This window comes from Sturnira hondurensis, unplaced genomic scaffold, assembly GCF_014824575.4.
Source record: "Sturnira hondurensis isolate 20B ecotype Veracruz unplaced genomic scaffold, ASM1482457v3 Scaffold0022319, whole genome shotgun sequence".
In the NCBI taxonomy this organism is placed as follows: Eukaryota; Metazoa; Chordata; class Mammalia; order Chiroptera; family Phyllostomidae; genus Sturnira; species Sturnira hondurensis.
In genome coordinates, this window is record NW_028094950.1 from 2,514,999 (window position 1) to 2,530,026 (window position 15,028).

At 61.4% G+C, this 15,028-nt stretch overlaps 1 protein-coding gene across 1 annotated transcript; it reads right to left on the reverse strand.

The window, feature by feature from the left end:
• Nucleotides 1-5,822: 5,822 nt before the first annotated feature.
• GDF7 (growth differentiation factor 7) lies at nucleotides 5,823-10,994 on the reverse strand. The gene is made up of 2 exons (XM_037035433.1): nucleotides 10,607-10,994; nucleotides 5,823-7,887 (listed from the first exon to the last, which is right to left on the reverse strand). The coding sequence occupies exons 1-2, from the start codon at nucleotides 10,992-10,994 to the stop codon at nucleotides 6,917-6,919; spliced, it is 1,359 nt and encodes a 452-aa protein (XP_036891328.1). The 3' UTR covers nucleotides 5,823-6,916.
• Between the last annotated feature and the right edge of the window lie 4,034 nt (nucleotides 10,995-15,028).

Genomic DNA, 15,028 nt, shown 5'->3' on the forward strand with positions numbered 1-15,028 from the left:
CACTGCCACCACCTCCTTGAAATCCCCGTGTTGGAGTCCAGCAAACGTGCTTGTTAAGGGGTTGGGGGACCTGCCCACCCAAGTCCTGCGCCGACAGACTTTCCCCGGGAGAAGAGCTGCTTCTTTACATACTTTGTAGAAAAAGATAAAAAGCTTCAGAACCCCTCATGGTCACCTACTGCTGTGCAGGTTACAGTCAGCACCTTAATCCTTGTAAAAAATGCATTCACTTTTCATTTGGGGTAAGCTACTTCCAGCCAACGTGACACAAGGCTGATTCTTTGTCGCAGAAAACGAAAGAGTTGTTTGCACCACAGTGTAAAGAAAAACACAAGAAAAACAATGACCCCAAAGACGCTGGTGCGCTATCTGGGATATGTCCGAGGTGGAGGATGCCAGAGAAAGTCCCCTTCCCAGAGTCTCTGTTCCCAGCTCAGGACACGTGAGCATTTCCCAGCCAGAAAAGAAGTTTTTACCCCAAGCTTGCGTTCTTCCCAAACGAGACTATCATTGTCTACACGGAATGCTGCACTGACCGCTGCGCCCTGGCTATGACAGGGCCTGACCCAGAACTATATTTAAGTTGCAAAGAAATAAGCCCTGTCTGTGGGCACACCCCTTCCTCCAGCAGCCTGCTGACTTCAAGTCAAGCTGCTGCCGCCCTGAGCCACAGAGGAAACTGGGACTCATGCATCTTCTCCTGCTCTTGGCAGCCTTCAGTCCCTGGAGAGGAACTTGCAGACAAGCAAGGCCCTTCACCAACCTCGTCCCTGCGTCCCAGACCGACTCACCCCTCTGCAAAATCCAGGCTGTGTGTGGGTCTGAGAGGAGCCAGGCTCGGTGGTAAGGCAGCACAGACAACAGGTACCCACTGTGTGCAGTTTCCCCAACCCCCAGCTCACTGGCCTGCATGCTGTGCTTCCCAGCTTGTGGTCCTGGGAGCGGCCTCCAGGGAAGCCTGTGTGCCTGGGAGCAGTGTGCTCCCCTCCAGGCCAGCAGGACTCCTACAAACAAGCCTTACAGGGCGTCTGGGCTTTGTCAGCCAGAAGAACACCCCGGCCCTGGAAGGTTCTGGGGAGGCTCCAGATTCGGGCTGCCAAGTGCCCACTGCTAGATGGAGCAAGGGGGCATGCGCGGTGCCAGCGCTGGTCAGCTGGGGCCACACGGCGGTGATTCTGCGCAGAAGACAGCCCCGGGCCCTCCTGCCAGCCAAGCCCACAGCCACCACCTCACCACGGCCTGTCGCTCAGAGGAGGGATGAGAAGGGAAAGGCACACGCGAACGGCCGGCCACGTCCACACGGGTCTCTACTGCCCGAGCTTTTCCTTGCTTTTCTAGACAATTTATTTCACACCCTGTTAGGAAAAAATCATAAAAGTCTCTGTAGAAGAAAGTTCATCAGGCAAAAGAAAAAGGGCCAGCCTCGCGTCAGAGCCCAGTGCACTGAGCGGTCTGCCAGCAGACTCACCGGACGGCAGAAGCACCGCCCTCAGGAGCAGCCAGGGACCCCTCGGCCCTCTAGCCATTGGAGGGGTGCATGTGAGAAAAAGCAGTGCTCCGTCCACCTGCACAGCTGTGGCCAGGGGCGAGCAGGGCTGCCCCGGGAGGTCCACATAGCACAGGGAGTTGCCCATCGCCCACTGACTGCGTACTTTTGCATACAAGCGTGACCTGTGACACGCAAACACCTTTTCGCTGACCGCACCCCTCCCACTGCTCCGTCCCGGGTTGCTCTATTGTGACGATGGCTCCTGCTGCTACGAAGCACCAGCCTGTACCTTCGCCGCCTGGGAGATCCCAGGGCCAGGTCCCAGGCCTGCTGCAGGCACAGCACCTGCACCTGTGACTGTGGCGATGCCAGCACGCGAACATTGGGGACAGAAAACATCTTTGAACCCTGAACGAATGCAGCCCGCATGGCAGGTGTGAAGCCCTCAGCCCCCTCTCCCACCCTGGGCAATGGAAGCTGACCCCCAAGCCTCTCCCCGAGGCCACGTCCACGCAGACGGACAGTGTGGCCCTCCTGGCGAGAACAGGCTTCTCTCACCTTCAACCTCCTTGCGAGGGACCTGCTTGTGCAGTTCCGTGCTCTGGACCCCAGTGAAAGCCCGGCACAAGGGGAGAAGCCTGCTCCAGCCTGAGTGGCCAGAAGGCTCTGGGTGCAAAAGGCCCAGCTGTCTGAGAAAGTAGAAATAGCATATTCTCCACGTCCCCTTTCTAGTGTTTCTCCATGGTAACCTCTGCCCCCATTTCCAGGCCATCTGAAAGAAGAGAAAGCGGAGCTCTTCTGGCGCCTCCGCCTGGCTCACGCCCCTGGAAGCTGGACCGGACATAGCCAGGGCAATGAGGCCGATGAGCAGGGGGTGGAGACCTGCTGGGGACCTGGTGGAGCAGTCCACCCTTCGGGACAGCCCCAGGTCCCTGTCTGGGCTGCCCAGAAGGCACAGGCTATTCTCTCCTCTGCTGCCGCACAGAGGCACCAGCCGGAGTGGGGAGCCCTCCCAGGACTTGGTCCCAGGACAGTCCCAGCCCCAGGTGGCCCTACCTATCACCGTGTGAGCACGCAGAACTGGAGCTGGGCTGGCAGTGCCCCTCACTGGGGACACAGCCAAGGTCTGGCTTTGGAGAGCTGAGCCCCAGCCTCAAGGCCTGGCCAGGCCTGCACCTGCCTTGCCCCGGGTGGAAATCAAAGCGGCATCCACCAAGCACCAACAGAGGCTGAGAGTACAAGGGACGCACACAAGCAAGGGCTGCAACACTTGAGAGGTGGCCCTGGCACGGGGGCAGGAGGGGGCCTCATCCAGGAGTGGCCACAGTTGCTCTGCCTCTGAACTCCAAAAGCGAGCCTTCGGACAAGAACCTTCGGAACAGCCCCCGGGAAGGATTCTGGGTGCAGAATCCTGGGACCCTGGGACCAGGCTGAAGCTCCGGGGAGAGAAGTGACCTCTCAGGTTGGAGGCAGGCAGGTGGCTTTGTGGGGCAGGGTCACTCCTGGGCACGCAGAAGCCCACAGAGGGCAGGGACGGGAGTGCCACTCAGACACCCATCGAGGGGACCTAGTTACTTCTCACTCCCTCCCGGCTTGTTCCAACTGCTGGGTTTCCTTGTCTACAGACTCTGCCTCCCCAACCCAGACCCTTTCTGAGAAGGCGCTGTGGGCCCTTCCCTCCTTCTGACAGACTGATGCTCCCCAGAGCCTCCGACCCCCACCCCAGGCCTACCTGGCGCCCCACTGACAAGGCCCCGCTTTCCAGCCTGGGGGAGCTTCTGTAACCCCAACTCACATGGTCTCAGGGGAGCCAGCAAGGCCCCCAACAACCTGAGGGGCCCAGACACAGCTGTAGCACTCTCTGTCCCCCGACCTCATTTTCTGGAGACCAGATTCAAGCACCGGTCCGCGGGGCGGGGGGAGGGGGGGGGAGTCTGACTGTTTCTGTGTGTGAGCCGCCCTTGGAAAGAATCCCGTGGTCTCCCTGCTTTAAGAAGGAAATCAGACCGACTGCAGCCCCTGGTCGTTTTCTGCCCTGAGTGTGAACACCACATGGGACGGGATAAGCAGTTGGTAGGCTTTGAACTCTTCTCCCAGCTCACCCACAGGGTGGCGGTACTCTGGGCACCGAGAGCAAGGCTCCGGCTCCTGCCACACCCCCGAGACTGCCCTGTGAGACATCACTGCTCTGCGTGTGGGGGGCTTGGCTTCTCCTCCCCATGACACCTCAGCAATACAATGCCAGGACAGTGGTGGGGGGGGGGCAGGGCAGCATGTGCATGACAAAGGGGCACAGCTCAAGCCTGCGTCACCAAGATAAGGGGACAAAGCCCTCCACCCTCTGGGAGAACCCAGTCCCCTGCTTGGAAAGCCTTCGGGCACTGGGGGACATGGCTGCCTGCCAGTGTGGGGTCCCCCTTAGTATCAGGTCTGGCTTCCAGCAGCAGTGACCAGGCTGTCTTGGTGTTTGTCAAGCACAGCCTCAGCCCCCGGGACCCTGGCTGGCCTGCCCCGCACTCCCCAGGCTGGGATGCCCACCTTCCTCTCCAGCAGGAGGGGTGGTTGAAATGTTCTCAGCAGTAGTGCCATTTTCCCCAACGAGATGAAAGCCTCTCCCTCGATTCAGGAGGAATCCTCTGGTGAAGGCAGGCGAGCGCCTTCACTGACAGTTCTAGTGCCTTTTCCTCCACTTGCCAGCAGCCAGCTCGCCCATCCGTGGGCCTGCAGCTCCCGGCTGGCTGGCTCAGCCCCACTCATTTCCTAGAAGACAGACAGACAGTCCAGGGCCCTGCCAAATGTGCTGGTGGGATCCCTTCTCCACACCTTGTCAACGCTGGTCTATCACAGCTGTATCTCAGCAGCCAAAACCCGTCCGCCTGCCCCCGGGCGGCCCTTCTGCTGTCCTCCTACGTTTAACTCAGCGATGTCAGAGGACGGAGCAGACACGGCTGCCCGTGTCTGGTTCCAGGCAGCTCCGGTGGGAATCCAGAGGCATGCCTTCCCTAGGTAGGCAAAGGACACCCTGAAGGCATCGGGGCCTTGGGAAGAACTGTCCCCAGCCAATGAGCCTCCCCACCCCCGCCCTGGGTGCCGGAAGACACCTACTTCTGCACCCCTTGGTGGAAGGGGTCATCAGGAGAAAACGAGGAAAGTGGAGATCTTTGCTCCTGCCATGAAAGTCTCAGACATTTCTTCCCCCACCCCCAAGTTTCTTTTCTAGACCCTAAAAAAGTATAAAAATGTTTGCTTTTGTCCAGAGATAGTAAATACCCCAGGATTTCTTGGAAATAACATTTAGCTATCATTTTTCATTACCTCCTTTCTAAAACTTCCAATATCACCCCTTTTATTCTTCACTGTGATAGAGACCAGAACAATCACCCAGCAATCATTATTAAAATCAGAGTTTAAAGAAAGAGTGAGGCTTCTCTGGCAAAACCCATCGGTGTAACCAGGCATCTCAGCCCAGGCCGTGAGACTGGATGGAGGGGCAACCCAGCAGCCACTCGGGGAGTTTTGGGGGTTTTAACCTGAAGAGACTGTTGCATTTTCTGGTTATTTATAGCCACCCATGTAGGGTGGCTATAAATTCACATTATACATGTGTTTTCTTTTCCTTTGGGGGAATGTTGCAGGATAAAAAAGCCTCAGGTGAGGCCCTTAAATAAACTAGCTGTACCTAAACCTTTCATCTCTCTCTCTCTCTCTCCCGAATGTAATCACTGAGAATTAAAATGTGTTTAAAGGTCCCTGGACCTCAGCATCCAGACAAGGAGGGAGACCCTGAAAGGGAGCACCCAGCCCAGCCTAGGACAGGAGCGCTTGGCAGGGCTGCGGGGGCTCCCAAAGGGGCCCTCAGAGCCCCCAGCAGGGGGGCCCCAGCTCATTTCCCTCCCCTGGCCCAACCACTTACACAGGCCACGAAGGCCACAAAGGACTCCCCGGCAGAAACGAGCCAAATAGAACCACGAAGGCTGTCTCGGTGTGAGCTCCCTTTCACGTGGACAGACAATCCTACCATCAACAAGCCCCTTTGGGGACAAAATCCAGGGACTGGAAGATAGCCTTCCACCTCTGCTCCCCAACATCAAGGCCCAGACCTTCGGAAGGGGCCACCACAGCCACCCGCAGGCGCCCTGGCCAGAGAAAGGGGGTGGGGGGCAGGGGGGGCACCTTCCTCTTGCTCTGAACCGCTGGGTTTCCGGGAGTTGAAAGCTCAGAAACCCACTTCTGTGTGGTTTCATCTCCCGTCACTGTCACGCTACAGCACAGTGACCTCGGGTTAAAGCCGACACAGTCCTGCCGGCTAAGTTCAAGCTCAAGTTGGTGCCGCGCCGTGGGAGGGGCTGCGCCCCTAGGGAGCTGCGCGCAGCGCCTGTGTCCTCCGCAGGGGCCAGCCGCCCAGGACGCTCAGGACGCTGCCTCCTTCAAGCACTAAGAGCCTCCCCAGCAGCTGCCTCGGAAACTTTCCCGGCAGGTCTCCAGGAGAAGCCTTAGGTTTCCCGCCCCAGACTCTGCGCTCGCTTCCTCCTGAGTGCCCCAACGCACTGCCACCACCCTGGCTGCCCAGCCCACGGGCCTGGCAGGACCTAGCAGACGCACCCTCCCCAGTTTCGTGTCACATCAGCCTTGCAGTTTTAAAACCTCTTCCCAATTTCACTCTCCCCCTCAAAGGAAAATATTTTTCTGCTTTCTAGGTCATTCCCAATAAGAACTGATTTTTTTAACAACAACAAAAAATAACAGTGCTGACCTTCGCAGAACTCTTGAAGGCTCCACGATGTGATTTTTCAGACAAACCCATTCAAAACTGAGGGGCACGGTCCATTTTTAAAGTCAAAGAAAATAGATAAGGCCTTTGCAGCGGCTCCTTCCCAGAATGAACGGCCTCCGGGCGCCTCAAACCTTCAGCAAAGGCCCCGTCCGTCCGTCCGTCCACAGAGGCAACACCCATAACTCAGCCACCCAGCCCCCGTGCCCCACACTCAGAAACATGAAGGGGTGAGATAAAACTTAAGCAAGTGCCCCCTTTAGTTCACCCATCTGGAGCCCGCAATCCCCTAACCTGTTCCTACCGGATAAAGTGTCTGTTGTTTTAACATTAACACAAACACCACTGTCTCCCCTAAAGGAGGCAGTGGGAGCAACGGTAACTTGTCGGCAGAGTACGCACGGCGACGACATTCGGTTGCGTCGGGTCATCTCTACCCAGGGCTTTGGGGGTAGTCACGCTAAATGGGTGCATGAGTGAACCAGTGTGTGTGGGTGTGAGAGCTGGTGTGAGCGTGAGCGCGCGCTCTCTCTCCTCCACGCGGGCGCGGGGCCAGAGTCCGACCTGCACCCGCGCTCGGTGCCAGGCCCGGCCCACGGCTGCTCTTCAGCAGGGGGTCCTCGGCGCGGCTGCCCCTCCCCGGCCCCGCACGCTCGCTACCTGCAGCCGCACGCCTCCACCACCATGTCCTCGTACTGCTTGTAGACCACGTTGTTGGCAGCGTCGATGTAGAGGATGCTGATGGGGCTGAGGCGCGCGGGCACGCAGCAGGAGGCCGGCGCCGCCTCGGGCGCCATGGAGTTGAGTAGCGTCTGAATGATGGCGTGGTTGGTGGGCTCGAGGTGCGAGCGCAGCGGGAAGTCGCACACGCCCTCGCAGTGGTAGGCCTGGTAGTCCAGCGGCGCGATGATCCAGTCGTCCCAGCCCAGCTCCTTAAAGTCCACGTGCAGCGGCTTGCGGCTGCAGCGGCTCCCGGCCCTGCGCCCGTGGCCCCGGCCTGCTCCGCCGCCGCCGCCGCCGCCGCCCTGCGAGGCCCGAGCCCCGGCCAGCGCGGTCCTCCGCCTTCTGCGGCCGCCCATGACAGCAGGCGCCGCCCTGGTGTTGGGTCTCGGATCCGGCGGCTGTCCCGCGGCCAGCGCTGCCCCGAGCGCGCGGGCCTGGGCGCGGATCTCCCGGAACAGGCTCTCCTTCCTCTGCGTTCGGGAGGAGACGACCAGCAGCGCGCGATCCTCCGCCGCCGCGCTGCCGCCGCCCCGAGAGCCGAAGCCCAGCCATTTCAGTGCCAGCGGGCTCCGCGCCGGGCCCGCCACTGCGCGCAACAACAGGCAGAACATTCGGGCTGCGCGCGGCTCCCGTCGGTGGCGCTGGACGGCTTCCGCCAGGTCGAACACCTCCCAGCGCGCTCCGTTCAGAGGCTCCGCGGACCGAGAGTGCAGCAGGCTCTGCGCGCGGGCAGCGTCGGGGCACGTGGACAACAGCAGCAGCGGGGGAGGAATCGCGCTGCCGCGTTCAGGCTCCGCGGGCGCGCGGCGCAGCACGCGTAGCTCTGCGCCTAGCACCTCGTCGGTGTCGGAGAGGCTGGACACGTCGAACAGGAAGCGCTGGCCGGTCTCCGCTGCTGATTCGTCTGCAGAGGGCGAGCAGAGACAGAGAGAGAAAAGAGCCAAATGAAAACCAAGTCCGCAGTACTGGCCTCGGGGCTTCTTAAAGGGCCCAACCGGGCGGCAAGAGTAAGGCCTGCCTGAGCCAGCGCCTGCCCCGACGTCTCGGCCCCAGCCGGACAGCCGCTATTCCGGTCCAGCGGGAAGGAAGCCTTCCCGAACACTGGGACCGGACTTTGGTTCATTGAGTCAAAAGTCCCTCCACCGCTACAACATACGCACACACACTTACTGCAGGGGTACGAGACCAGGAGCGCACCCCTGCAGCCCTCTCCGACGGATGTGAGGCCACTGCTGTTCCGCTGCCTGCCCGGGAGCCACGGATGTGCGGGGACTGTGTTGGGAGCCAGAGGTTCGGCTGCTCACAGACCAGGAGGCCTGTGGGCGCATCGGAAGTCGTATGTCCTTTCCAAGGCCCGGAGGCCAGGCCAACAGTTTGACCGAGGTCCCGCGCAATACTGAGTCTGTTCATCATTGCCCTGCCTGCCCCCAGGAGAGCCGCCGCGTCCCGGATGTACAAAAGGAAATATTCTTCTCCCCAAAACTCTGCTCCTTCACTCTGAACATCCCAACCAGCCCATGAAAGCTGGGGCCCTGCTGTTCGTCCAGAAGGGGACGCCTCGGCAGGGGTCTAGAGACCCTCTCGTGAGCCCAGCTTCTTCGCTTTGCCCATGGGGAATTGAGACCCAGAGAGGGGTCCGGCTAGACATCAAGTCTCAAAGCGGTGAGCGCTGCTGGTCGCGATCGGGAACTCCATGATCACATTCTCCCAGTGTTTCCTGGACTTCCGACGGAGGGCAGAAGGCGGCGAAGGAGTGCAAGGGACCCTCTGAGAAGGGTTTGGGGCAGCGAGACTGCCTTGCGGCAGGGAGAACAGTGCGCCAAATTAGGTCTCGCCTCCAGGACCCACCAGTCCCTCCGCTGGCGTATTCTTTCCCTCTGCTATGACTTATCTCAGGCTTTGGCGTTTTATTTCTGGTCCTGAGCACTTTTTCCTTTTGGGGCCCAGAAAAAAAAAGTTGAAATTCCACCAAACAGCAGATAAGGAGCTCTCTTTGAAGAGCGTCATATGGTTTCATTTTGCCCCAAACACGCAGACTGTGCAGACTCCCCCCACCAGCAGAGATTTGCTCACCGACGGCGGACGCGGGCCCTGGGCTCTTGAGGACCGAAGTCTGGGCGCTGCCGGTGGCCTCCGGGGACCTCAGGCAGCCCTGCTCCAAGGTGAGGCTCAGGATGGAGAGGGAGGCAGGACAGGCAATGGGCAAATGCTCCTCCCTGCCACGCACTCGCGCCACGCCGCCTGTGCCCCCAGGGAATTGCTTGCTGGAGCTCAGTTTGCCCTGCAGCCTCTTCCTGCTTCAAGGGGCAGCCGCTGCATCCCCTCCCTCCAGAGGGAAGGAGAGGCAGCCTAACCAGCCATGCCAGCCAAGCTGGCACCCAAGGAAAGGACTGAGCTCTGGTCGAGGCTCTGGTAGGCCTGACACAACCAAAGAAAGAGCACCTGGCGCCTCTGCCAGCCGAGGCCCTGCACCCCGCAGCTCGCCCGTGGCCTGGCAGCCACACGGCAGCATCAGGGCTGGGGCTTCCCGGCCTGTGTGCCAGGACTCGGGCTTCCCGTGAGCATCCGGTCCAGGGAGCCTAAACGGGTGCTGGAGAGTTCCCCCCGGACCAGAGGTGGGACTGTCTCTGCATCCAGAGTAGAGCAATCTGCGAGTAGGCGCTGTGTTGGGGAGGGAGGGGCACTGGGGGTGGGGGTGGGGGTGATTTGGGTCGCCGCTCCAGGGCAGGGCCCATCTGCAACAGCACTTATTTCTCAGCCCCATTCGGCCTCCTTTCCCTCCTGCCTTCCATGCTGGGTCTCTGGCTGTTTAGAATTAAGGCCGAAATTGCTTAAATCTCCCCTATCTGTCTGCTTTAATGGCATCAATAGAGACTAATAAAATCCAGATGATACCGCAGTCTCCAGGGCCTCACCCTCGTCCTACCTTTGGAGGGCCTGGCCCCGAGTGAGGTGGGGCGCTTGGTCCGGGAGAGGCCTGCGTTCGGGCGCGGTCGCTGGCTCTCCTCTCCGCCCCACAAGCCCGAGTCCCCGACCTCCGCTGGCCCCCGGGGCCGGTGCGGGACCCGTAGCTGCACACCTGCACCCTATCGCAGCCTGCTGAGAAGGGCCCTCTTCGTACCTGGGGCTGCCACCAGCCTCTCTGGGCCCATCTGCTTCAGTCCGATGCCTGCCTCTGTCTCGCGTGCCCCGAGTTACCTCCAGTTGGCACAGCACCCCCCACCCCCGCCCTGGAGCCTGCAAGCTGCCGCGATGGCCGCAATGAAGCGGCCACCGCCGCTCCCACAACTCAGTCTCTCTCGGCCAGGTCCCCCCTCCTCTGGCTTCTCCGGATCTCCGACTCAGCCTGCCCCCTCGAGGGCACCCGCCGGCGGCAAGGCCCGGGCCACCCGGCAAGAGGGACCGGCTCAGCCCTCCGGGGCCCGGCCCCCCGACCTGCCGTGGCTCTCGCCACCGTCCAGGCTCAGTGAGTTCGGGTGCGTGGGCCCTGGCGAAGTTTCCTTCAACACCTGAGGCTGAGCCGGGGTCCGCACCCTGAATGGAGCAGAGCAGGGGCACGGGTCTGGCGGCGGCCTCCGCCTAGGACTGGACGGGATGGACGGGCGCCGTAGAGACGGGAGTACCTTGGGTCGCCTGGTCTGCGAAGCCGGTGATTGTGTCCGCGCGGCCGTGGCGGCCAGAGCCCGAGGTGGAGGCGGCGGCTGCTCCGGCCGGAGCCCTCCCGGCCAGGCTTCGGTAAAGCGACATCATGAACTGGTGCGGCACCACCGATCCGTTCCTGAAGCCCGAGCCCGTGGTGCGGCGCGAAGCGCGCGCCCCGGGAGCCGCGGCGGCTGGGACAGCGGAGGCGCCCGCCGCCGCGGCCAGGGTCCTCCCGTCGCCGCCGCCCCCCGGACTCCCGGCCGGCCCTGCCCCCGCTGTCCGCAGCACCGCGGCTGCTTCGAGCCCGTCGCGGGGGCGGCAGGCGCTCAGCAGCCACAGGCACAGCGCGGCGGCCGCGCTCAGGTCCATGGGCTCCGTGGGCCGGGCGGGCGGGCGGCGCGGGCTCCGTGGCTCCGGGAAGTCCCCCGGCGCCTTTTGAACATAGTGTTTAATAATGGGGGAAGCGTGTGCAGCGAGCAGCGCCCCCCCGCCTCTCCCACCCCACCCCCGCCCGACGCCCGGAGCAGCGCCCCCTGCCGAACGCTCCAGTGGCAGCGCCGCGCCCCCTACACCCGCCCGACGCGCAGTCCGGGGCAGGCGTTTCCCTCACCCGCGCGCCGGACCGCCGCACCCCTGCTCTGGACGCGCGGGTGATGCCGCCCGCGGCTCCCGCACAAAACGAGGCCCCGCCTCCCTGCCCCACGGAGCCCCTCTCCGCCCACGCCGTGCCGGAGCCAAACGCGCCCTCCGGAGTTGGAGATTCCGGGGAAACTCGCGTACCCGCCGCCCGCTCGGCTTCTTCCCCACTCTCTGCAGAGAAGCACCCGCCCCTCCCCGCTCCCATTCCGCTGGTGCCCGAGACTGCAGAGGTGGGGCTGCGGAACGGCTCGGCCCTGCTCGTCGGTGCCGCGAACTGGTGGCCACCGCGCAGTGAGAGGCCACAGGGGGCGCACGGAGGCCACAGGCAGGGCGCGAAGTGCCGCCACGAAGTCGCGTTGTCGATAACCTGTTCGTCTGTTCCCCACCTGCCAGAGCCCCCAAAGACCGGAGCGGGCTGCCGGAGCAAGGAAGGGGACACACAGGGAAGAGAGTGAGCGACTGGAAGTGCAGGCAAGGGCAGGCCGGAAAGACAGATGGACATGGACCGACATTCGGAGAGCAAAGGTTTGGGCGCGGAGCGTGCGCTTAAGCGGGAGCCCAGATCCTAAAGCAGCACAGGAGCTACGAGGGCAGCCCTGGGGCGTAGAGGAGACTCCCGCGCGGGAGCGGCGCCCGAAGTTCATCTGGTGACAGTGATGACCTTCTGCCAGGGGTCGGGCTAACGGAAACGGGCTACCGGGCCTATTGTGGTTCAGCCAGAAGCCCGGAGGGCGGGCTGCGAAGAGCCGGGGGCGGGGTGGGAGCTCTGTACTTCTTTCCCCTGCCGCGGTTATCTCGCCGAGCCGGTGTCGGTGGAGAGCCCGCCCCGGAGCGCACTCTCGCGGACGGCGGAGCGCTTGTGTCCGGAGCCGGCAGGGGCAAGCTCCCGAGGCCGCATCTGAGGGGCAGAAGCAGGCAAGGGTGGTAGTAGGCGGATGCTGGCTCAGCTCCACCCGCAGCCGGGGCATCCCCCGAGTGCGGGAAAATGACAAGCTGCAAACGGAGGGGCTGAGCTGAGCCGACCCCCGAGGCAGGGCATGCGGGTCCTTTTTCTCTAAAACTGCATTTGTCACTGATCTCAAAATCTAGACGGGCGCGGTGCATCACGATCACTTGGAGTGGGCGATCAGCATCCACGTGACGTCTCAGAGTCCAAAGTCGCCTCTCACCGGGGTGCGCCACGCTCTGACCCACGGAGGACAGCCGGCCATGAAGCCCCCCGCCAGCTCCGGCCCAGGCTCCCGAGTTTCGCTGCACCGGATGCTTCCTCCTAAGCGAACTCCTCGCCCTGCCGTGGCCGTGGCCCACAGGGCCACTTCGAAAGAGGGACGCACGGGGCGGGTAGGGGGAAAGAGTGGGAACAGGAGGCAAGGCCTGGTGAGGAAGCTGCTCTTCGTGGACTCCAGGCCGATCACGTGGGCGGAGAAAAAGGCCGGAGAGGGATTAACTTGGGAAGGTCTGGGCACCAGGGTCCTGTCTTGCAGGCGACCAGGCTTCACCACAGGTTTGGCCAGTACAAAGTCATCAGCCATTGGTGAGGCTCATCAAAGCTCAGCATGGGGGCTTCCTCTGGGGGGCTTTGGGGAGCCTTTGGTAGGTGGGCCAGGTAGGAGGAGCACCTGAGAGTTGTGCCCTACGTGCTGCTAAGCGCATTTTGAAGGGAAATTCCTCTGGCCTTGGTGTCACCCCAGTGGTCACTGGGCAGCTGCTGATGAGGCCCAGAGGCAGGTGCAGGAAATTCCGAAGACGCTGGGAGGAAACTGGGGACTGGAGCCCTAACTTTGCTCTGCGTCGGTCTGATGACCACCCCCGATGTCCAGAATTCCAGGCTCCAACTGCTCCAACAGGGGAGGAGGGAGAAAGCAGCCTGAAGGCGGGTGTTTCTTGACTGGGGTGGGGAAGGGTGGTCCCTGCATTCTCACCCCAGGTCCTTACCTTGGAGAATAGTTTGCTGTTCATCCATCCCTTGCAGAAGCTGTTCGCTTTCTCTGAGCTTTTGATCTCAGTCACAGAAATCCAGGATCAGAAAGAACAGTTTAGGTTCCTACGTAGGTCAACCCTCCCTGTCGTGCCTGAACCATAGCAAAGTGCTTCCCAGGCAGGGCTTGCAGACTCAGAGACAGGGAGCGGCCTACCCCAGGCAGCCTTCCGAGAGCTCTTATTGTGACGAAGTCTTTTATACCAGGACTGCGGGAGCCACACCATCTCTCCAAGGCGACTTCGCGGTGGCAGTTCACATGCCGCCTGGGAACAGGAGTCTGGCACGCTGCATCAGTGCCACTGGGGAAGTTAGTCTTGAATTCTGCTGGCTGCCTTGCCTGACCTGCAGGCACCAGCTGCAGGGGCAGCCTGCTCAGCTTCCACCCGGCATCTCCTGCCACATCCAGACACCAGCCCTTCATGTCTAATGGCATGAGCACCTAGAGGCCCCTTAGAGATGGCCTGCATTTGTCCTTAGGAGGAAGCCAAGTCCCCAAGGATGGGAATTGATCAGCGCCCTGTTACTTGGTATCACAGCCATCTGGGGTAAGGGGTCCCCTCTTTGGTCCTGGGCCTTTGATCTCCAGGTCTCACCACAGCTCTCCCCTGGGCACCCTGTAGGTGAGGCATACTGAGGGCTCTGCCTCTGCCCTGACCACTGTTGGGGATGCTGGGTCCCTGCAGAAAGACACTATTTTGGAAGATAGAACAGATGCCCCCTGGCTATGACTGGTCAATGCTCCAGAGAGTCAAGATACCCAAATTCAAATCCTGCCTCTAACTTTGGGCTGCAAGTCCCTCGGTCTTCCCTGGCTTTAGATCCCCAAATGCACAATGAGGTTGGCAGTCAAAAGTCCACTGAGGGTTCACCTGCGAGAGGTGGAGGATGTGTGGGCATGGGGCCACTGCCAGGGACCCAGCCAGGAGGCTGCCCTCTGTCTGGCCCACCATGGCCCCTGGCCTTTGTGACTCAAAGCTGGAGAGAGGGTTAGCCTGGGGCTCTGTCCTGAGGATGGTGTCCCTGGGAGGTCAGGAAAGGGAAACTGGGGACCACACCTGCAGAGACAGCTGCCTGCTGGCCCCTCACTACACCTGGTAGGCTGATCTCCCCTCCGCCAAAGAGGTGCTGCGAACATCCCCCCCACCAAGGCCTGGATGGCCTGCTTGGGCCACAGGTGTGGGAAAATTCCAGCCTGATGCTCAGGCTGGGCTTCCTTGGGCCCCGAGGAATTTCCCATGCTCAACCCAGGGCTGCCCTGCCCCAGGTTACCCTGGGCAACCGCTGTGGCATCCACACCCAGTGGGCAGCAGCCCAGCTCCAGGCCACTGGGAAAACCTGTCACTGGGCTTTGGGCCTTTGCATTGGGGAGGGGCGGGGACACACTAGGGAGTGGGGTGGGTTTTTTCCCAGAAGTTTCCACAGGGGACCTCTCCCAGCCCTTCAGGCTGGAACAAATGCAGCCGGCTGGCCGACACTGCCATCTGCTGGTCACTGGTTGTAACAGTTGTATCACATTGTGGCTAAATTTCAGCCTGCTGGGATTTTCAAAGACCCTAAGCGAATTTAAAGAGCCAGTCTTTAAATCCCTGCCTGTCAGGGAGTGCAGAAGACACTTTAAAATAAGCCCAGTCCTTACCGCAGTGCCTGGCTCAACCAATGGTGGCCTTTATTGTTTTTTTTGCTAAGTCCCAGTTTAACCAGTCAGAAAGCTAGTTTACCTAACCTGCCCATCCAGTCTCCTCTGTATGGCCACTGTCTTTGAGGCACACCCTTCAGTTGGCAT

Excerpts from the sequence above, each read along its gene's own strand:
- GDF7 (XM_037035433.1), bottom strand. The coding sequence starts at position 10,994 with ATGGACCTGAGCGCGGCCGCCGCGCTGTGCCTGTGGCTGCTGAGCGCC. Across the intron at positions 7,888-10,606 it reads CGCAGACCAGGCGACCCAAG|ACGAATCAGCAGCGGAGACC; the intron begins GTACTCCCGTCT and ends CGCCCTCTGCAG.